General features: G+C 44.0%; 1 protein-coding gene across 5 annotated transcripts in view; it reads right to left on the bottom strand.

Annotated features, from left to right (window-relative positions):
• The window catches only part of MYH11 (myosin heavy chain 11), a 102005-nt gene that overhangs the window by 51054 nt on the left and 26717 nt on the right, over positions 1–24234 (bottom strand). For all 5 annotated transcript variants that reach the window (XM_043523455.1, XM_043523454.1, XM_007058145.4 and 2 more), the window contains 2 exons: positions 23614–23770; positions 4456–4483 (listed from right to left, as the gene is read on the bottom strand). In XM_043523455.1, the coding sequence (XP_043379390.1) occupies positions 4456–4483; positions 23614–23770 (185 nt within the window). The remainder of the gene's footprint in view (positions 1–4455; positions 4484–23613; positions 23771–24234) is intronic.

Below are 24234 nucleotides of genomic sequence, written 5' to 3'. Positions count from 1 at the left end.
TGTCTCTACTTGAACGGTAGGTGTGTCTTAAGTTTGAGCAAACTCCCTTCAGCCAGTTGAGTTCTAGAACAGCAGGAGACAGGAGAAGAATTCTAACCATACTCTTTAGTCAAAATGACTGAACCTGATGCACTCAACTGCATATTGATGTTGGTCCTAGGTGCTTAACTCCCATGGAAATGAGCCCCCTTGAAATTAAAGGGAGTTAGGCACCTACTGGGATTTTCAAAAATGCCACGCCACCCATCTCTATGCTCCTAAATACCTTAAAAAATCTGGCCCATGGTCCTTACCGAGGACTAGTGCCTTTATAGTTTTTCTAAACAAGGGATTGGGAAATCACTTCTCAGCATGCTTATTAGGCAACCGCTATGAAATCCTACTCACTCTCTGTGACATCTGTGTACATTTGTCCCTTCCCATCCACTCTAACCAGTTAACTCAAACTGGAGCTGCTGCTGGGACAATTGGATGAGGGTGATTGTCCAGGAAAGATCTCTTTGAAACAAGCACAGCAAAATCCCCTCCACCCTGCCCCCCCCCCCATAAAAAAAAACCAACAACCCTTTAGCATCAGAAGCAGCTCACAGGTGTGAAAAATACAGTAAATCTTTTTTGTCCCAAGAATTTGCACTAAATTCTACAGATTCTAAACCTTCATTTTCAGATACATAGGATACTATGCTTTCTCAGTATAAAGCTACAACCATTGCAATGTAAACCCATGTGCTACTACCTTTTAAACCCAGCCTTCCACAAAACAATCTTTAGCCAAACAGCAGAAATAGTAACAAGTAGGAACTCCTCCCCTCTCTACCTAATGCCCCTAAATGAAGTGTGGGTACCAATTAGGGTTTGAAACTATTTCTGTCAGAACACTGTTAATTAAAGGCATGGCTTCAATTTAAAAACAAAGAAATTACGCAATAATCCTTCTTTTGGTTGTATACACACACACCTACAGGTGTATATAACTTCTCTGATACAGCATTGTTGTTGGAACTTTATTACCTTTGCACTTCTTGAATTGTTGCACTTCAAAATGTGCAAATTTAAAAGTTGCTTTCACATATTTTTAGCCTTTAATATAGATTTCAATATATAAAATTATCTGATCTACTTAATTTTAGCAGCTAGAAACATTAGTTAACAGTCTAGAAACTCCTCAGCACCACACTTCTTTTCAACAAGTTGACTTAAAAACTTTTAAAGTTGTAAAAGCCAGAACCATTTACACACACTCAGAATCTGGATCTACAACTAACTGATTAAAAAAAGAAACCGTCTGAGTGGGAATACAATAAGGAAGCCTGGTGATCCTGAGGTAACTGAACTGAATGTAGTAAGGAATGGATGTAAAGAAGGTAGCAGTTCAAATTCAGAATAGATTCACTTGCAAGATTCATTTATTTGCTCCACAAACATTTTATCTCACGAACAAAGTGAATTGGGAGGAAGTATAATTCAGGAGTGTGGAGGAAAGCTAGAGAATCCTTGATTGTGCTGTTTTATCGCAACAAACAGCAGTTACTAAGAACAAAATGCAAGCAACAGGAAACAGCTGATGTGATTGCACAAGGATGTGCTCAAAGATTTGAGAGTGAAGTGTTAAGAGATTAGATACAAGTCAGCAGTATCCTAGAGCAGAGCTAAAAAGCAATTTGGGGCTGTAGTCACAGAAGGCACTCACCACTGAGCAGGGAAGGAAGAGTCCTTTTCTATAAGATCCTTCAGGAGTCTGCACCTTAAATAGTGTGTAGCCCATTGTACCTCAGTACCAGAATGATGGATTTGAAGGAGTTCAGAGAACAGAAATGGTTTGGTTGTTGGACTGATGAGGAAAGTTTTAGAGCCCAACATGTAGAACTTGGTTTAAAAACGTGTGGGAACATGACACTGTGTATCCATTTAAAAGCTGTAAATAGTAAAGATGGAGAAGTTATTTAGAGTAGTATGAAGGAATATTACTAGTTGTGATGGGATGAAAATGAGACCTAAATGATAGGCAAGGAAGAGAGGATTTTGGAAGCAGTGTTTTGGATGTCAGAGCCAGCCCGGGCCCACCCTGTACCGGCAAGTACCTCCTTCCCCCTCCTCAGGATAACAGCGGCAGCCGGGGGCTCTGGCAGCGGTTTAAAGGGCCCTGGGCAGTAGCGGCGACTGGAGCCCTGGGCCCTTTAAATCATCCCCAGAGCCCCACCACTGCTTCCCCAGGGCTCTGGTAGCAGGGCTCCGGGGATGGGGCTCCAGCCACCACTACCACCCCAGGCCCTTTAAATCGTCCCTGGAGCCTGCCGTAGCCCTGGGGAAGTGGCGGCAGGGCTCCGGGGATGATTTAAAGGGCCCAGGGCTCGGCCGCGGCTACTGCACCAGGCCCTTTAAATCTCCTCCCCAGCCCCACCGCTGCTACCCCAGGGCTCCGGTAGTGGGGCTCTGGCAGCAATTTAAAGGGCCTGGGGCTCCAGCCGCTGCTGATAACGCACTAGAAGTTACAGTTCTTCAAAAATATTTTAGCTTTCCTAGTGTTTTTGAACTAAATGCAGCTATCAGGAGCTATGCACTGCTTTAAAGCAAAGGCAACGATCTTGCCAGCACACAAGAATTACTCTAAGCATCTGGAAAATCAGCTGCTGTAGTTGTAGAATGGCACAGAGAGCACAAATCAATCTGAGATCCAATAAAGAATCCATTTCCTTTCCATTGGGTTGTGTGAAATCTAACAACTTGATCCAACTTTGTCAGTCAGGATGAAGAAACATTAGATTTGCTGCACATACAGGACATGTACTATGACTTTCAGAAATGCAAGCTTTAACAAAAAGGCATGGCTTATTAAGAGATTTCTCCCATAAAAATGCAGACCTTCAAGAGTTAAAACAGGAAGAGATGAGACACAAATGGAAAAATAAACCTAAAGCACAAGAATGGAAGGAGCAAGTACTCATCATAAATTTAGGCTCTGTTAAAGTGACAAGTCTTGTCCTGGGAAAATGAAGTAAATGGACAGTTTATAGTGCCTCATTAATATTCTAAGCGTTCTAGTTTTTTTTTAAAGACATCCAGGGCCACATTTTCAGCTGCTGTAAATCTGTGTTGCTCTACTGCAGTCTGTGCCAGTTGAGGGTCTGGCCCATAATTTTAGTGTTTCTTAGACATAGCATAAAACTGTTCCAATGAGTAATTCTCCTCACCTTCCAGGGTCTGAGGCACTGTGGGTCAATGCAGCTTGTTCTAAAACCAGGATCGAGGTACATGGTCATAGACTCAAGAGATCACACATTGACTGAGTGACCTCCCACAGAGAGGGTTTGAGTATGACTTCACTGTATGATCTTGACTTCCCTCCAGCTCCTAATATAATCACCATCTTTTGCAACTTATGATGATTTTTATTTATGAACCACATCCCCGTCCCCACTCCCACTGAGACTAACTGGGTGCTACCTAACAAACACAAAATCTAATGCAATAAAAACATTCTCTCTGACATTCAAGCAACTAAAGCCAATTGAGGGGCTGCACCCTGATAAAAGGGAGGAGGAGGAGCAGGTCACAGATATGGAATCAAATCTAAAACACCTGTGCTTAAGTCTTAACATGTTTTGTTAAACAGCGGCAAAGAACAAGCAGAGGGGTTGCAGAGTGCAGTATGTCCACACAGTAAGGCCCACCTTCCAACCAAGGCTCAACCATCAAATCTCTAAAAGCAGGTGCTACCTGAGTGCAGACACTCATCAGGCCAAGGCTCAAAGAGGAGGTTTTGAGAACAGCCAAGCCTTAGACTAATTGGAGCTTTTAAAAACTGTGTCGGCTCCAAGTCACGTTTCTACTCTCTTGGAAGGCAATGTAAAGAATGCAGAGCAGCTATACTATGGTCAGAGTCACTGAGCCCACTGAATTAACACGCTGATGCATTCTGCATAGACTCCAAGCAACCGAGGAGCCCTGCTACTAAAGTTACTGATGATCAAGCCTCAAGGGCTTGTGCTGTTCTTGGGAGTTCTTTTCAGGACAGATCCTGTTATAGCCAACACCAGTAGGGGGCAAAATCAACAAAAAAACATGCACGTTACTCACATATCTCTGTACTGACACCTGACTTGGGACTTTCCATTAAGCTACTACGAGCAAAAAATGGAATGGACACTAGCAAATGTCCATGAGGCTTTGTGTTCCTAAGGGTTTCCTAAACACAGAATTTACCCACCTATGCTCCTCACAAGTCCTTCTGTAAGCTCTGAATTTTCTGAACTTCAGAAGATCATTGAAATTATTAGTGACATGCTTCCTCCTGCAAATACAACTGCTTTATAATTTGATCAATTTAAAAATAGTTAAATGCCTTTCACTGAAGGCAGGATCCGAAGCCCATGGATGATGAAGGGACTCTATCCACTGGCTTCAATGGGCTTTAAGTCAGGCCCTGAACCAAGATAAACATCAGATTCTACTTACGTGCACAGAATGGACTGGTCTTCTCGATCTGTGAATAAAGAGAAAAATCCATTAATTAAACAAGAAAAGTTGCACACTGACAGAGCTATTTGTATTGACCAAGAATTCTTTTGAACAAACAGGACCTGCCTGGACCTCCAAACTCTGATGATACAGTCAGTCAAAAATGTTGGGATCACATCTCGGGCAATCTGTCCTAGTGTTAAACTAAGTGCCCCTAACACCAGGATTCTGTACAAAAAGAACAAAAGGTTAAATATTCAAACACCTTTTTAAAATTTAATTAGAGATGAACTGTAATGATGAGTCCAATGTGCACAGATGATACTCTCTAGAGAGGATCATAGCACTGGAAAAGAAGTTTGTACTACACTTACCAATAAAAGCCTCCTAACGAGATTAAGTGAATGACCCAATAGATAAGCCACTCAAAGCTAAAATGCTAGTAGATCAGTAGCTTTAGAAGCTGAAGCTCTGGCAGTATAGGAACTATAAAAGTTGGGAAGTGCAAATAGCCTAAGTAAAGTGCTCTTTCAGTTCCACTGCAGCTCGAGAGGAGATTTCTACCATGAGCGATGACGACTATGAGGGAGTGGAAAAGCAGCAGAATGAATGGTAAAGGCTCTGGGGAAGGGCCAGGAAAATATGCACGAGACTGAGGAGCATCAGGGAGCAGAGAAGACCATAGAAGGGGTTGAACAGGGAGCACAGAACAGAGTTAAGAGTGATTTTAGGGGTTGGAAGTAACAGTAATGGTCCGGTCTAGGGCAAGAAGGGGACACTGAATTAAATTGAAAAGTATAAGAAAAAATGTCAAGGGTGCTTAGTAGGGCCAGAGGCAAACAGGGTAGTTGGAGAGGGCTTTACTCTACAACAAACCCTGGAAATCACCTATCCAAAGTTAAATTCAAAAGAAACTGTGGCTAGGAGAAACCCCAAAGCAAAGTAAAAAATGAAAGCCACCCCGGTGGCAGTTGTGCCAAGGGAACCACCACAGTATCTGTACTGGACAAACCTGAACTTCAGATTTCACAAATGCAAACTGAAGAACAAACCAGAAGTGATCCCAAAGAAATGCAGTCTAGCATTTCAACAGCTTATCTGGAAAAACCTTATATCAGCCTGATAAGATACAGTAGGAAGTGCTGAGTGTCCCTAGCTCTCAACAATTCAATTGAAGTTGTGTTGTGCTGAGCCCTCTCAAGATGTACTGATGAACTTACAGTTGGACCCTGATCCACCCTAATCGGAATACCAGAAACTCCCGTTGTCTTCAGCTGAAGTTACTGGTACCCCAAGGGGAAAGAATCAGGGCCCAGGGCCTGTCTTTGTCATCTTTCAGTCTCCTACTCTTCTGCAACTGTCTGAAGATCGAACATCACATTTTAGCATTTTGTAGGGTTCCCATCTGCAGTCACCTGCGTTCTAGGATAAACATTCTGCCAACTTGTGAATGGGCATCATGTCATTAAAACAAATACCCATGAAGTCTATTGACCCAAATATGATTGTTGATATGTTTCCAGTCAGGAATATTGGAACAGCTATTCATTCTGACATTTAGAGCCCATAATTCAGGGGAGAGGTAATCATAAATATTCTCTGTGCTGAGTTACTTTTAAAAACTGAAAAATAACGTATAGGATCATGTTAGGCAAAATTCTAGTAACCGTGAATCATGTCAGATGCTGTTGCTAGTCATTGGTGGCAAGAATAATTACACTGAGGGCTCAACTCCCACTAGTCTTCTCTGTGGTAGGCCCCCAAGGAACAAGCCAACTTCCTTGACAGATTTCACATGAGCTCTGGCTGTTGATTCTGAGCAGAATCCTCAAATACACCTCAAATCCCAATTTTGCTAAGAAGTAGGCCAAAGAATATTCATTGATCAGTTTCCACCATGTAGAAGTACAGCTATGGGGTGCATATTTCTCTGCAGTGGAGTCCAACAGAATTGCCTATATTGCCCTCAACATACCCATAACGCTTACAGCTCTGCAGTCAGACAATGGCTTTGATCAAATCTCATTCTTCAGGGCTTCAGCTAGTTGCCCATAAGGGTCAGGTAAGAATTTTTTCCCCATGATACAGGTGTATTCTTTCCCCCTCCTCAACTTCCCCCCCCTTCCTTAGAAATACCTGAGATTGGCCACAGCTGCAGATAGGAACCCTGGGTAGGGCTGACTGGTTCTCTGAGGAAGTACAGAGACTTCTCTTTGTTACTTGCCTGGTTGGTGGGTCTTGCTCACATGCTCAGAATTAAACTGATTACCAGATGTGGGGTCATGAAGGAATTTTCCTCCAGGACAGATTGGCAGGGACTTTTTTTTTTTTTTTTTTTTTTTGGCCTTCCTCTGCAGCATGGGGCTTGAGTCACCCACTAGGACCAGCTGGGCATCTGTCTCGGAATCTATTCCCTGGCATTTGCAGGGTCCTCAAACATTGCTGGCATCTTGGTCTCTCTACCTGTGGCACACGACAGTTCAGTCTCTTGAGGACTGAAGTGCTCTAGTTTAACTAAAGTAATTGGGCTCAATATAGGGGTAACCAGATGAAATATAATGGCCTGTGATATACAAGAAGTCAGACACTAGATGATCTAAAGGCCCCTTCTGGCCTTAAGCTCTATGACTATTATTTTGTAGCGCCCACTGGATCTGCCGCTCCCACTGCCTGGGAACTGCGGCCAATGGGAGATGCGGGGACAGCACCTGAGGGCGGAGGCAGTGCACAGAGCCACCTGCTGCGCCTCCATCTAGGAGCAGCTGGGACAAATTGCCACTTGTGGGGAGCCATCCGAGGTGAGTGGCCCCCAGATCTGGCACCCTGCGCCCCAAGCCAACTCCTGCACCCAAACTCCCTCCCAGAGCCCACGCTCAGCACCCCATCTCGTGCCCCAATCCCCTGCTGGCCCCACACCAACCAGACTATAACCGGCATTTCAATGAAGATTGAAAATGCTGGTTTATAGAGCTTTCCAATTGGTGAAGTGACAGATAAAATAGCTTTTACTGTATATACAGTACTATTCCAATTGTCCACAAAGTCTCTGTATAGAGTTTAACATGTCATTGGTTTAGCATCAACGTAGGCCCCTATAATCAATGGACACTTCCTAATAAACTTAGGGCCAAATCCTAAAGTCTTTTCCCAGTTTCAATTGGTTCCTTATTCAGGCAAAACTCCCATTAAGGTCAATGGGAGTTTTGCTTAAGTAAAGGCTTCAGAATCTGACCTATAGAATTTACAGTAAAAATTTATAAGAGCCAGGTGTGTTCACACTGAGTAGGACCTTTCTCTGTGAGTAGCCACTGATTTTAGGGGGAATGCTTGCAAAGTAACATACTGCTTAGCACAAGTTAGGATCTCTGAATCCGGTCATAAAACAGTAGCTTGCAGAAACAAAACATGATGATGAAATGCTCCAGTGCAACAAAAAGCTATTTTAAAAATGAGCAATTGCTGAGACAAAATTAGTTCTTAATTCAGTTTCTCAAAATCAAGCGGTTTTCCTGCTAACCATAGATTTGTGCTTTAATGCAAGGAAGTTATTTGTCAGATTCTACATCACTAGTTATAAGCAGTCAAATAACAAAATTACAGGAAAAGGTGGATAGCAATTTTTAGATTCCTGAAGGTGTAGCACTCAATATTTTTTAGAGACCTGTGACATTTTGATAGAATCATTTTGACATTGCTAACAGAAACTGGCTTGTTTTAAATATGGGAAATCCTGTTCTCATTTAGGAAGACAAATTATCATGCAATAAAAGTATATTTATAGGACTGTGTACCTAGTGCATGAATCACTGTCTTCAAGACTTCTCTTTAAACACTTCTTTAAACATTTTTTTAATCCTGTGATGGGGTTTCTAGCGTGTAACCTGAACTGTGGGACCGCTAAGCCCTCTGTCTCACCAACGTTGGCTCTGTCTTGCACTGTGATCCTGTTGGCAAGCTACAAACCTCTGGCAGGTATTGTACACAGATATCCACAGTCAGGGACACACCCAACTGAGTTAGATGAATGCTTCTCCCAGCCACTCATGAACCAACAATAGAGAGGCTCCAGACAATTCTCCCCAGCCTTGCACCCCAGAACTATACCATCTTGCTCTAGTCAAAAGCCTGACCAGTGTAAGTTCATTACCCAGTCCGCCTCTCCCCCGATTTGGAGAGGATACACACAAACCTTTGTAAACTGAGCCAAGGACTTCAACCAAAACACACTGTTTTAGATGAAATACAAAACAGATGTATTGACTACAGAAAGATAGATTTTAAGTGATTATAAGTAGTAAGCATAGAGATTAAAGTTGGTTACCTAAGAAATAAATGTAAATTTGCAGTCTGAGTTCTATAATCTAAACATGACTTGAATCAAGTAGTTTCTCACCGTGATAGATGGTACAAACAGGTCACAGATCTTCAGTACACAGGCTCTAACGCCCCTCCAGCCCAGGACAACCCTCCCTAGTTCAAAGTCTTTGTCCTCCAGACATGTTTCCAAGTGTTGAGTTGTGGGGGGAATGAAGCAAGTCATGATGTCACTTCCCCTCTTTTATAGTTTTTTTCCAGCTTGCTGGAAAGATCTATGCTTTTGACACGGGGGTCTTCCCCCATTGGTAAAGCATTCTCCATTGTCTATGTGCTCTCTCTGAGAAGTCTTCTGGGATGGTCACTAGGAAAGTGAATTCCCTTTAATAGGCCATCAGCACATCTGGCTACTCCATTTCTGTACCTGAAAGATTGGTTGTGGGTGTCCCCACCTCATAACATAGTTCAGTAACACACACATGTAGCAAAAGTTCCTAATTTCACATACAACGATAGCACATACAATCCACTAGGACATTAATGTTCAACAGATGAAGTTTTTCAAAATGATACCTCGCAAGGCATACTTTGTACAAAACATATCAATTATATGACAGTGGTAAATATGGGGGTTCCAGGGTGTTGCTTTGAGGTACAGAGTGCTGCACATCCCCTTTAATTATGTATGCTTTGCTACTAGGCTACGAACACTGGGTGCTAATTCATACCATATCTAATTAATCAAAGCTTTCTCTACTATATACATATTGTGACAGGGTTGGGCCAGATGGCTACGGGAGAGTGAGAGAAGATAGATATATTAGCCCCAGGTTAAGTAGGTCCCTTTTCCCTGGGAAAGGTAACAGGGAAGGTTCCAGAACAAACAGGAACTTTGTGGAAACAATTAAGGTAGTCAGGCTGATTAGAACACCTGCAGCCAATCAAGAAGCTGCTAGAATCAATTAAGGCAGGCTAATCAGGGCACCTGGGTTTAAAAAGGCTCTCACTCCAGTTAGTGAGGGGTGCTTAAGGAGCTAGGAGTGAGAGGACGTGCCGCTGGAGGACTGAGGAGTACAAGCGTTAACAGACATCAGGAGGAAGGTCTTGTGGTGAGGACAAAGAAGGTGTTGGGAGGAGGCCATGGGGAAGTAGCCCAGGGAATTGTAGCTGTTGCACAGCTGTTCCAGAAGGCACTCTACACAGCTGCAGTCCACGGGCCCTAGGCTGCAACCCGGGGTAGAGGGCGGGCCCAGGTTCCCCCCAAACCTCCCAACTCCTGATCCAACACAGGAGGTTCCACCAGAGGGGAAGGTCTCTAGGCTGTTCCCTGACCCACATGGTGGATCAGCAGAGACTATAGGGACTGTTCTTACTCTTTTTTTTCCCCCATGCTGGCCAGTGATAAGGTTATCTGATTGTATGGCAGATTTGAGCCATGAAAGTGGCCAAACTGGGGGCTACCGTGAATCTCTGAGGCAAGCAAAATCCACCAATAAGCAGAGGACCCACCAAGGTAGAGAAGGAACTTCATCACAATATATATAAAAATGTGGCAAAATAGGGTGAATTTAGCCTCTTAAGTTTGTACGATTCTAAACTGACTTCCATATCACAAGTCTAGAAATGGTTGTGGTTGATTGTACTTTATCATAAAATGATATTAAGAGTCTGCTCCCATTCCTTCAGTGGTGTAGGATCAGATCCTACAACAATAATAGTCCTTTTCTTCATTGAATACTCATGCTGTAAGTAGCGTACTTTAAAAGCTTTAGTTTGTAGATTGGTACAAACTAAATAGCTACATTTATTTTACTGAGAAGTTGGTTACTAGAAGGTAATATGATAGGGTCCTCTCGAAATGCTCTTGACCAGGGGAGTAGGGAGCCATCTTCATTGGACTAAAACTTCTAAATAGGGCTGAGTTGGTCTTCTTTTAAGTTGGAGATAGAATTTTTGCTAAAAATAGACTTGTGCATAAACCAAAGCATTTGGTATGTATTGATGATCGCATCATAAAGCCATAAATACCCTAAAGAAAACAGAACAGTAACTCCTAGATACAGAGCTTCCAATGGAATTTCTGAGCCCTGGGGACATGAGAAAATACTCGGATGGGATAAGGCAGCCCAAGATTTTCTAACCACTTCTCTTTTCTTATCCATTTCTGCTCTTGTTCTTCTCCCCATTTTGCCTTCTCTCTCAATCCTTTCAACTGCTAAACAGCAGTACTTAATTCCACCTTTTAGTAGTGCCCTGCTCTCAGTAAAGACTGTGTCCCTCACTCACCATTGACCGTTCCCTCTGCTCTCTCAATACTGTAATAATCACGGTTGATAACAGTAGTGTCTGAGGGCCACCAAGAGTGGGCCCCATTGTGCTAGAATAGCAGATTATCCCTTCCACAGAGAGTTTATGGTCTAAATAGACAAGATGGACACAGGCTGGGGGAAGGGGTAGAACACACCAGCTGAGTGAACAGTGTGTGATGGCAGTAAACATCATGTTAGTTCCACAGTTATTTGGGTGGGTAGGTGGAGGGGGTTAGTAAGGAGGAGATAAGCTAAATACACATAGAAAGGAAGGGGGTATGGGGCAACAGAGAAGAAGGTGAAGAGGGTCAAGTAGGTGAAGAGACTGAGGCAGAGAGTTGGAGCAAGCAGCTACTCAGCACAGGGCAGAGACAGTCCGGTCAAAACTGTAGAAAGTTCTCAATGTCCAGAGGCACTTGCTTTGGCTGCTTCTGCATCTGCCAGCCAAAGACTTTGGCTGGGTCCTCTCAATGGTTTTCCGCTAAGACTGCCTGTGGGTGGGGGAGCAGGGTGGGAGAGACACCACCTGGGTCCCAGTGTCCCCAGAGTCTGTGTGGGGTCTTGCACCTGGGGGTGCAGCAGTCCCTGCTTTGACTGCTTCTGCATCTACCAGCTGGAGTCTGGCTGACCCAAGCAGACTGTAACCTCTGGGTGTTCTTTTACTGCCCTGATGGACATCAGCAGAAATGTTCTGAGTTCCCAGCTCTGCTCTGGGTGTAATTTATGTGTCAATCGGAGAGTACAAAGTGAAGCAGAGACCATACAGCAGCTCAGGCTTCTCAGAGGTACACCCCATAAGCTAGCATTGGTGTGTATGTCACCACCTGAGTTGGAATGTTGTGAGAAGAGACTTATTGGCATTGAGGGGAACTTGCACAAGGCACCCATAGAATCCTGTTCACTCACATGCACTGGCCCCCAGGGTTTATCCCCATCTTCCCCTCCTCCCACCTGGCAGCCATACAAAGTCATTAGGCTTTCAGCTCCATCTCATTGACCCATGAATTCTCTGAATCCTGCTAATCCTCTTACTGACAAACTAATCGTGAACATGCATGAACAGAGGTTTCCAAAGATACTTCCAAAGAGGTTTCCAAAGATACAAATACCAATAGATTGCACATCAGCTGTTCTAACAAATGGCAAAAGTTAAGGATGAACGAAGTGAGAAAGCCTGTTAAGAGCCATCCTTTTGTTTGAATTAATGGTCAGACCCCAACATGTCTTGTCCTTCAAATAATGTCTCATTTAGTTTTTAGAATTATCTACTTTGGTTGCTATTTCTGCTGCGGATAGCAAGCAGGGCCGTCTTTAGGCATACGCGGCTGCATAGGGCACCTGAAAATTTGGGACAGTACTTCATGCATCCGATGAAGTGAGCTGTAGCTCACAAAAGCTTATGCTCAAATAAATCTGTTAGTCTCTAAGGTGCCACAAGTACTCCTTTTCTTACTGGGTCTTAGTGTCTACCCTCCCCCCTCTTCCTATCCCTGTTCTGACCCTTCCTGCAGGCTCCCACCACAACTGGCTGCTGCAGCCTGGTGAGTCTTCCTCCAGAGGGGATCTAGTAATTTAAAAGTGAAAAAGCCTGCCAGCCTGCCAGACTTATTAGCACAACAGTGAAACTGTTAAAGAGCCGTTTCAGAGTAACAGCCATGTTAAGTGGTAATGAAGCCATTTAACAGGCTTTTGCCAACCCCCAGGTATATACTGTCAGTTTCTGAATTTACTGACAAAAACAGTGGTGCATTACTATAATATTTACTCAGAACATGTTAGTCTACAGGACCTTGGTTTAAAATTTGCTTTAAAAATATTTAATTAGTGAGTTGGTGAAGATTATAAAATAACATCTCTAAAAAATCCTTGCATAGATTTTTCGATGCACAATCATCTATAGCCTTAAATGCCTGGGTCTTCAGACATATAGTTTTTTAAATAAATCCTTCAAAAGACCACCCTTATCTAAAATACACATTTTAATTACTATAGTTAAAAACAAACTTGCTTCCAAAGTTTTCCTGTCCTTTCTGTCCATCCCTTACTTTTTTCACCCTCCCCCCCGCCTCCCAACCCCACCCAGTGAAGAGAGCCCTTAAAGGGACAACACCCGTTTCCTTCAAGAGAGCTGGACAAAGAGTTTCCCTTTCTTTACTTCTGACTATCTGATGAATTAGTTTTAAGAGAACTCTCCAGCAAAATCAGTACCTAGTAAGATATAAACTCCTTTGTTATGCCTAAAATCTTTGGAAACATATTTTTTAAAAAGAAAAGGAGTACTTGTGGCACCTTAGAGACTAACAAATTTATTTGCGCATAAATAAATGCTACAGCTCACTTCGATGAAATTTCATAAACGTGTCTATTGTTATGGAGATCCCACAAAGTAAATTAGTGTTCCCTTTTTCTAAAAACAATGAAAATTGTTATGAACACAGGAAAAGTCTGTGACTGATTAATTTAAAATAATGTCTTTGTTTCAGTGAGTTAAATATGTAGTAATCTGGAATGATTACTTTATGAAGGTTTAAGAGTACATTTAAAATATAAAACCATCTTAGCAATACTAATTAAGAAAATGTAAAACAGAGAAGAGCTGCACCATGTATCCCATAGTATTCAGCAAGACAGCTGACTCGCCCTTACTACAAAGTTTTTGCAAATAAATCTCTGACAAACCTCAGGGCATATATATAAAAAAAAAAACCAACAACCTGTGACGGACATTTTTTTATTCCAAAATTCAGTACTTTTAATTAGGTTCCTTCTGCATGTCCAGTCTTCACCATCTGGCATGCAGTGGAAAACATGCTTCATTTGCTTTAGAAAGAAATTGCAGGAGAGTGGTTCCTTCCCCCCTGCCCCCTCAATATCATTTGCTTCATTTGGGTTCAGGGATTTGGCTGGAAGAGGGTGAGCAGGGTGGGGGAGGGAAGAGAGTGGGGAGAGAGCAGGGCCTGGGTGGAGTGGGGCGGGGGCCTGGGGCGGAGCAGGAGTGGAGTATGGGAGGGGCTGCAGGCAGAAGAGGTGGGCTGGGGAGCTAGCCTCCCCAAGCAGCAACTTCACCCATCACTCATGACAGTAGGTAAGAGCAAGTTGGCTCCCACGCACCCAGTGCGCACTGCAGTCTCCTTAGGTAGGGGTCATATTCTGCTGCCTCGTCCTCCCCCCCGGGCTGCCATCGGGCATAAGGGCGTAGGGCCCAAAAAATCCTAAGGTCAGCCCTGATAGCGAGAGTACTTATACTCACTGCCCTGTTGTGAGAATACTTATACATGTGCTTAATTTTACTCATGCAAGTAGTTCGACTTGAGGGTACTACGCATGCAAGTACTTAAAATACATATGTGTTTACAGGATCTGGGCCTGTGTTTTTAAAAAAAATCCAAAATATTTCTTCCAGGGCCCAATGGCCTTTTGGTTCATAGCCCTTTGTTCTTGGATTTGACATTAACTCAAATAATCTTGCTATAACCATCCTCGGTATTCCCTTCAGAATTGTGGGGACTTTATTTAAGTCTTAGTCTCCTCCTCCCCCCCTCCCCCCCCAAGCGAATACAGACCCAGTTTTGTGCCCTAAAACAGAGGTCTCCAAACTGTGTGGTGTGCCCCCCTCAGGGGGCGCAGAGGAGTGTGTGTGTGTGTGTGCGCGCGTGCGCGCTGGGGCCTGGGCCAGCCCTTATGGGAGCATCACAGTGCCACCCAGCTCCGCTCCTGGCTCTTGGTCCTGGCTGCCGGCCCCACACCTGGGCCTCCGGCCCCACCCCCCAGTTGTGGCTCCAGCCTCAGCCCCCATCCCCGTCCCCCTGGAGCTGTGGCTTGGCTCTGGGGGGTGGGTGGGTGGGTGTGTATGTGTGCACAAAGACAGGGATAAGGGGAGGGCACAAGGTAAAAAGTTTGGGGACTACTGCCCTAAAATCATCTCCACCCTACCAGTCTTTCTGAAAACCCAAATTGTTTTCTCTAGAAGCTATTGAGCTGTTTTATTGATATGCCTTCAGTCTGCTTGTAACTCTTGTGTGCCCCAAGGTTCTCAATAGACCAGCTAGTTCTGCTTAATCACAAACATGATCTGATGGTTTTTCACAAGGAAGCAGCAAGTTGGCAGCTTTACCATAAAAGGAGAAAACCGACTGAAGCTGTGATCAGACATTGGCTTCTTTACATTTATACTGGCTACACTGCCTAAAGGGGATGTGTCTGATGCAGTCCCATGAAAGTCACAGCAGGAAGATGGCTTTTCATCTGCAGCCCCCTTTCACCATTTAACTTGTATGAATCTAATAAAAACTTTAAAGGTGCAGGTTCTCTCCCTCCCTCTTCCCCCACTTATTAACTAGTTTATTTTCTTTCATTATTTTTAACCCAAGCTTTCCAAGCAATACAGTTTTTAAAATTGTTTATTTCATGGCTTTTTACATCAAAGAAACAAGGTTCCGGAGTTGGCAGGAGGCTGTAATAGATTCTCTTCATCTTTGATTCTTACAGACAGAGCCTTCACATCCATATGCATGCTTTATCCCAATTGTTACTGCTACCCAAGCTGGCTTTGCACATTAGCATTGACCAATACTACTGAACTGACATCCCTCCGTGTTTAAGTCCAATCGCCTTTTGGTGGGGGTGGGGAAGTGATAACCACACTTTTGTGAAGTATGTAGCTATGTATCTGTAAGGCTGTTTTCTATGTACCTCATCTTTAAGTGTAAGGTTAGCTTGATAGTTTGTCTGCAAGGACATTCAATATTACTTAGTTCAACTCGATAGAGACAGTGCTGTCTCAAGGAGATGTTTCATATGTTCTTTCTTTCATTTAGATTAAAGGAAACAAAGTCAAAAGCAGAAAAAAGTTCATGGCTGCTCTCTATGGTGATAACTTGGCATGTTTCTGCCTTATCTGAGCAGAGCCAGAGTGTGTACCATGAATTCGTCTACCTATGCATATAGAGACAAAATGGCTACATTCACTACTAGTGGCAGTGGGGAAATCAGAAAATTGCCTCCCTCCAGTTCCACTGCCAGAAGAGAAGATCTTGCAAGACTGTTTTGAAAATCTGGGCAGAATCTTAACAGCACAGTGCTTCAAGCACTTACTTGTGCTTAGGGGCAGTCAATGAGCACTTGATTCATAGTTCTGAACACTTTTCAAATTCACAAGACTTCTTCTGATATCAAATGGGCAATGAGAGAGATAGAAGGCATTTTGAAAGGTCCCATCAATGGCACAGATCTGGACGCTGTCTGGGGTTCTCTGCTTGGTGTCCCCCTCAGGTTCTCTTCATTTAGCCCTGTAACCTCACTCCCGTTCCTGTTATCTCCTTAGTTGTCCCCCGTAATTATTTGGAATCCTGGACCTGTGGATCCTCCCCTTATGCTGGGGGGAGGTCCTGTAGCAGTGGGCGGGCTTCTGCCCACCCACTTCCTGGATCCCAACAGGAGTACTTACCCACCCCACTTTTACCTGTGTAAATTTTGACTGTTCAACTATTAGCACACTGAACTGTGAAGTGAAGCAATGCTACAGCATCTGGTTCCTGGCCTGCTTTGTGTTCTATCCTGTCAGTACAGTACTTTATTCACCTGAGTGTATTAGTTTTTCCCCTCCATTATAAAGAGCAGGACACTTGAATCTTTGATGCACTGCCACAAATTGCATTAACACTAAGAGCTCACCAAAAGAGCACGGGGGTGCGAGGGGAAGGAAAAGAGGCTGAAGCAGATTGAGTGAATAATGCATTCAGCTCAAGAGGAGCATTTCTTTGTCTGATGCTATGTCTACACTACACAGCTTTTAGTGACAGGGCTGTGTCGGTACAGCCGTGCCCCTAAAAGTTGTGCAGGTAGCTGCTGTTTGTCGGCTCTGTTGCTGACAAAAAGCTTCCACCCCCAACGAGCAGCTCTCCTGCCGACAACGCACTGTTCACACGGGCACTTGTCCAGGCAAAACCTTTGTCATTTGGGCGGGTGGGGATTAAACACCTCTGAAAGACACGGTTGTGTTGTTCAATTCCCCGTGTAGACATAGCCTGAGATGGTAGTGGGTTTTTACCTGCAGTTCTAAAGATGCTTGGGCAGAAGAGTATCCATCTGTGAGGTGGCAGGATAAATAAGGGGGAGTGAGGCAAAGATACCATCACCATTAGATGATAAACATTGCAGAAAACTTGTAAGTAGATTCAGAACCCCTTATCAGAATCACAACTCTTTGCACACTGATACTGCTTCTCATTCAAAGATCTCTAACTCCTCTGTGATCATTAATGAATGGAACCACAACATGTCCCATGAGATATTAAGTATTATTATGCCCATTACATTTATGAGGAAACAGGGGTGCTCAAAGAGAGTGATTGGGCCCTCATCACACTGCCAGTGACAGATGGTGCTAGACTGATTAGTCAAGACTCCCAGTCCCCTACTCTCAGAGGAAGAGCTAATAGATAAGATTTTCAACATCACCTCTGGGATTTAGGTGCTCAACTCCCAGTGAAGTTAATGGGAATTGTGTGTCTATCTCCCAGTCAATATCTCCGTACATTTTCCCCTCGTTTGCACACACATTTGTGTGGGTGTTGGGCAGGTACCCAAATATTTAACGTCAGTTTTCCTTGGCTATGTTTTTGAGCATTAGAACAACTCAAAAACTTATCTCAGACCTCATATTTGATGCCTAAATATGAACCAAACAAAGGGGGAGTGCCACTTAGCGAGGACCAAATGCATAATAGAAGAAGAGTTCTCTGCTTAGGTATTTGGATATGCTTTTTACTTCAGCAGCATTACAAACTCTTGGGGGCAGATCCTCAGCCAGTGATGTTGTCATTGTCATTCTGTTGTCTTCCATGGAGCTATGGCAATTTATACCAGCTGAGGGATTGCCCCCTTATGAAAGCAAAGTCCGTCAGCCAAGGATAAGCGAGTGGATTGCCCTGGGCCATGCTGTCCTGAGGAGGAAATATTAAAGCACAATTCTTCACACTTTATAAACATAAAGATACTCCTGGTTTTTAAAGGACACTGTATGCCTGTTGACTAAGCAAGATACTAAAAATTCACAAGGAAAATATGCAGGGAGTTAGTGCTGCAATGCATGCTTTGCTAACATGATTTTCTGTTTACACTCCAGCTGTAAACATATTTGTTCAAACCCCATATTTGCCGGTGCGTGTCCATACACTTTATATATACATATTCTGTCGCTCACCCGCAACTCCCACCGAAATGCACTTTCACCACTCCAACTGGGGGTAAAGTCTGGTAGAACAAATGGAGATATTTTGAAGTTGGATTCAGATAGGTGTGCAAAGCACAAACAGACAAAAGCACAGTTTTTAAAGTATCAAAAGCAGCTGGGGCTTTTGCTGAAACGGAGAGAATCCAAAATACCATTTACAAATAAATAAATAAAATAAGAAGTGGGGGGGCGTCCTGGGCTTGTGACAAGATCTCATGGGACTGCTCCTCCCATTGAACTGCTGCTGTGTAGGGTTTCAGTGTTACAGACAGTCTAAGTACATCCAGTTAAAGACTCTTAGGCTCTTCTCATGAACTCATCCCCCTTTTTCTCCCTCCCACCCATCCTCTTCCTCTCCGCTGTCAAGAAGGGTAACTTTCAAAGAAGTACATTAATCACATTGCCACAACAGCAGAGATCCCCTCAGAACTGGTGCCAGCAATAGGAGTCAAAAAAGGGCAGGGTCAACACACAAGGAATTCTATTTGCCGTTTTAAAAAACCCACCACAACTCCTAAAACGCCACCCCTCAAACACAACAAGGAACACAGAAACAAACCAAAATCCTCCAAGGTAAAATCTGTGAGACGAGCAGTTGCAATCTCTCAACGGCAAGTGAATTTCAGGAAGACTGAGGAGGGTGGGGAGGTAGCCAGGAAAAGCAAGAGTGAGGATGCTCTGTAAGCCCATGGGCTATTTCACCAGCTCAGGAAAGAACCGAAGCAGGCCCAAGTCTGTTTCAGGTCCTTGCCTCAGGGCACAGTTTTCTGGTTAAAACTGATAAGTAACACCAAAACCAAAGTAATTCCCCTGCCCTACAAGGGCTGTAATCTCCAGAGGCTTTTCCCTTGCCCTTCTCTCCTGGAAAGAGGACACCACTTCCTTAAACCCCTGTTGGATCATATGTCAGCCAGGTAGCCTTTAACCCTCTCCTTTCTGTTTTACCCTGTAACAAGCTTCCTATGGAGCAAAGGCACCATTCCTGTCAGGCGTTAATTTGTGGCCGGTGATGGTGAAGTTGTGAGAGAGGCACTGATGTTTGGCCTTCATCCTTCTCACACACCTCTCTTCTTTCACCTCAGTGCATAACCTGACTGAGTTTCTAGCTCTCGCCACTAGACAGCACTGCTTCCCTAATGTCAAGGGGTAGTTCTGAAACCACACAAATACAGTACGCACTGGATATGGCATCAATTTATACTGCGTGGGTTACTCTACCATGGTTATGCTATTCTGGAAAGAGACTTCCCTGATCTCATTAAGCTAGATTCCAGCATCTGACCCTTGTATGTTTATGCAATAAATTTGAGTGTAAGAGGATTTGATAGGCATGTTTTTATAAGAGTAACTGCTGCTATAATTAGGGGAGGGAGGCACATTGTCTGTTATCTTCTCTCTGCATTATGGTGAAGTGTCAAAACTCCCTGCTTTGCATGTCAGACTGTGACCCTATCTTCCATTCCCACTCAGCTGGAGAAGCCAAAGTGGTTTCTAGATAAGAAAAGCAAATTGTGCATTCATCACATCAGCCACAAAGCTAACAAAGGCTGATACAATATGGCAGCTACTTGATTGTCCAGGATTTAAATAGGATTATATATATTTCTACACACTCTGGCCAATGTTTGAAAGTGTAGATGTGTAAAGTTGGACACCTGAATCCATATTTAGGACCGAAGTAAGTGGTTTGATCTTCAGGAGTACTGAGCACTCACAGTTTCCAGTGAAGTCAGAGGGAGCTGTGAGTGCCCACGTCTTCTGGGGGGAAAATAATAATAATAAAAAAACCCGGCTACTTCCTAAATATGGATTCTGGGACCTCACTTTAGGTCCCCACTATTGGAAACTGTTTGCCTATAGGCAACAGATGTATTTCAACATTAATATCCAACTACATTAAAATACCCTGCTAGGTATTTAAAGTCAGCTGAAGTCTATTATTTATCTACGGTCAGTTAATATAGGCTGCAAGCAGAACCTAACATACTAATTGTAACCCACACACCTTCTGGGTGTAGTGTTCTGTCCCATCTAGTGGCACAGAGATCACTTAGTGAGACAGCGATTAATGAGTTTGCTCTACAGCCTTAGCTAACAGCCCTGTGGCTTTTAGCTCACGTAGTAGAGGTTCATGCACTAAGCTCCAGAGGTCCCAGGTTCAATCCCGACAACTGGAGTCTGTTGATGTTACATAATCACACAACAAAGCCAGTCTTATACAAGAGGAGCACTGCTTTTCATGGAAAAGCAGGAAATTAGCTTCCTTTGTTGTGTCTTGTCTTGTGAATGAAACAATTGCCACCATTTACGATATTCCAGATTATTGGTTAAGGACTGGTAACTTTAATTTTTGATTCCTTATACCTAGCAACTAAGATTATCAATTATATTTCTCAGAGAAAAGGCACAAACATAGCATCAGAACAATACTTGTAGTATTTCATAGAGTTTTGAATAAATTGACTACATAAGAAAATGACACAAATAATACAGGGTGCAAAATGCTTTGCTGAGCTCTGCACAATTTCTCTGAATAGCAATCACATTTTTGTGTACATATGCTTAAGCTTATTACACAAACAATATATTACAAAGAAATCAGTACTTCTCAGTAGCTCAGCTATTGGGCTGCAATACTGCTTTGTAAACATTCCTGGTTTGTTTTCCCAAGTCAAGCAAGCTCAGGGCCCAGTCGGGGAGTTCTTGCTCAGGCAAAATTTGTCGATGAGGACTGCAGGATTGGGCCCTTGAACTTCATTTTTCAATATCTTTCAACATCTAAATGCTCAAACAATCAGGGGACAAAGAGTGCAGTTCATCTGAACCCCAATTTCCTGGACCACATTTGTGGCTGGTTCTGAGACAGTAGACCAATATGTCAACTTACCCTGTACTGGTGCAGTGTTATAAACTGATTGTTTTCTATTCCCCACCACCACCCAAACTGTTGGTTTTTCTTAGACTAAAAGCTTTTACATAAGGCTTTACAGATTTATATCTGAAAACAACAAGATGAAATTCAGTAGCGACAAAATGCAAAGGACTACACTTATGAAGGAGGAATCAACTGCACAGAGACAAAATGGAGAATAACTGGCTAGGTCAGGGGTGAGCAAACTACGGCCCGCGGGCCAGATCCAGCCCATCAGGGGCCACACACCTGAGCCTCTCCCCACGCCCCAACCCCCTGCCCCAGATCCAACTCTGATCCCCCTCCTGCTCTCTAAACCAGAGCACCCTCCTGCACCCCAAACCTCTTATTCCCAGCCCCACCACAGAGCCCGCACCCCCAGCCAGAACCCAAACCCCTTCCCACACCCCTGCCCCAGCCATAATCTCCCCTCCCCCTCCGCACCTCTCGGTCCCAGCCCAGACCACCCTTCTACACCCCAAACTCCTCACCCCCAGCCCCTCCCCAGAGCCCACACCCACTCCCCCACCAACCCCAATTTTGTGAGCATCCATGGCCCTCCATACAATTTCTATTCCCCGATGTGGCCCTCGGGCCAAAAAGTTTGCCCACCACTGGGCTAGGTGGTAGTACTGCTGAAAAGGATCTGGGTGTTCTAGTTGATCACAAACTGCATATGAGTCAATAATGTGATAAAGCTGCAAAAAATAGTCTAATATCACTCTGGGGTGTATTAACAGGAGTGTTATATGTCAGATATGGGAGTTAATTGTTCCACTCTACTCTGTAGTGGGGCGGCCTCAGCTGGAATATTGTGTCCAGTTTTGGGCATCACTCTTTAAGAAAGATGTGAACAAATTGAAGAAAGAGTCCAGAAGAGAGCAACAAAAACAAAGATTTAGAAAATCTGATCTATGAGGAAAGTTTAAAAAAACAGGACTAGAAACTTAAAAGAAAAGAAGACTGAGGGGAGGAGCTGATAACAGTCTTCAAATATGTGAAGGGAGCGGTCCCCAAACTTTTGAGGGTTGCACCCCCCCTAACCTCCATCTGCACCCTGCCGCCCTCCTGGAGATGGGAGCGGGTCCACTTGTGTGTGTGGGGTGGGGCAAGGCTGGGGATGGGTGTGGAGCCGGGAGAGGGCCTGGGCGCGGGAGTGGAGCCGCAGCTGGGCTGTCGTGGGAGCCGGCAGCCGGGCACGCAGCCAGATGTGGCTCCCCTCCCAGCCCTACCCCCAGCCTCGGCCCCGGGCCGAAAACAGAACCGCAGCCAGCAGTTGAGGCTGGGGGCGGGGCCAGGAGTGGAACCGCACTGAGGCTGGGGATGGGGGCAGGTGCTGGGACAGGAGACTAGGAGGGGGCCAGGCGTGGGAGCGGGCCCAGAGCAAATCTGGTGGTGGGGAGGGGATGGGTGGCGTTCCCTCCCTGCCCCCCTGCGGGGCTGTCCTGGGCCCTGCCATACACCCCTAGTCGTTCCTCCATGCCTTCTAGGGGGGCGCGCCCCACAGTTTGGGGACTTCTGTGATAAAGACTGTTATAAGGAAGACAGGGATCAACTGTTCTAACTAAGGATAGTTAAGTAAAGCAATAGGCTTCCCAGGGAGGTTGTGGAATCCCCATAATTGGAGCTTTTTAAGAAGAGGCTAGACAAGCACCCGTCGGGGATGGTCTAGGTTTACTTGGTCCCACTTCAACATGTGGGGGATGGACCTGATAACCTCTTGAGGCCCCATCCAGTCGTTTATTTCTCTGAGTCTATGATAAAACAATGACAGCACGAGTGAGAGGAGGTATGTTACCTCAAAAGTCTCTTCCACATTACTTTTTGGGCCTGATCCTGTTCCCACTGCAGCTCATTCTCTTTATCATTAGAAAGCTGATTGCATTCTTGATGCCGAAGATAGGACCCCAGCTCCAAAATGTGAGAATGCAACCAAATGATAGTCACCAAGAAGTTACTGGATTTCACTTGGCTTCACTTTACTGCAGCACGCACACAGTAACGCTGACCAGGAGTCAGCAAAACTTAGCGGCTAGCCTTGGAATAGTCTCCATGTACAAAGGGAGTTTTTTCCATGCCCGTATTTGCCAAAACTATTTGCTTGACTTTAAACCCTGCCCACATGCCTCCACTCAGACTGGTGAATCGATTGTTTTTCCTTTTTGAGTCACATAATGTTCATGGACCGCAATTCCTGCCAAAGAATTCCTCGGGAAGCTTTAGAAAGCACATGTCTCTTTTCTGTAATTGAAGAGAGCTATAAATCTTCTTCTGACTGTGCTCTTTTCCTAGATGGAATAAACTTTTATAACAATCATATTCTGCTGCTGCTCAGGGATTTCTAAGTTTTATAAACATTGCTTAGCCAGGATATTTTCCAGCCTTACCTTGCAACATACTCCTGTATGCTGTATCTGCAATAGCATAGATATGGGGTGGCATCTCATGCCTCTTCTTCCCTTTGTACATATCAATAATCTTATCTGAATAGATGGGCAGGTATTTGTATGGGTTTACCACAACACAGAAGAGGCCTGAATATGTCTGCAAGGAAAACCGAATAGAGAAGAATAGTGTAACTCAGAATGTTTCAAGAAACATTGAGAAACATGAAGATCAAACATATTTAACACAATATTTTAATAAGTAAATCGCTTTCCTATACAGCCTTTTATACAACACAACGATGATATAGCCATAGAGAAATCAGAACATATACCTGGGTGAAGTAAGAATTTTCAGTTACATATCCACCTAATCATCTCTAACAATAAGAGATAGCTACAAGAATGTTCAAATGTCAAGTTCGATAGAAACATCATACTTTGCATACCACGTGCCATAGTTCTTGACTGCAGTTACTTTGCTGGGGTTGCACAGGGCGAATGGGCAGAACTGGCCACCACCATTCTTAGTGCTTGCATGTACATGGAAATGCCTATGGATCTGTATATGAGCAATTTCAATGAGCTGAAAAACATTACAGTCTCTGTTTAACCAGATAGCAA

This window comes from Chelonia mydas, chromosome 10 (assembly GCF_015237465.2).
Source record: "Chelonia mydas isolate rCheMyd1 chromosome 10, rCheMyd1.pri.v2, whole genome shotgun sequence".
NCBI classification, from domain to species: Eukaryota; Metazoa; Chordata; order Testudines; family Cheloniidae; genus Chelonia; species Chelonia mydas.
This window is presented reverse-complemented; position numbering and strand designations above follow the sequence as displayed.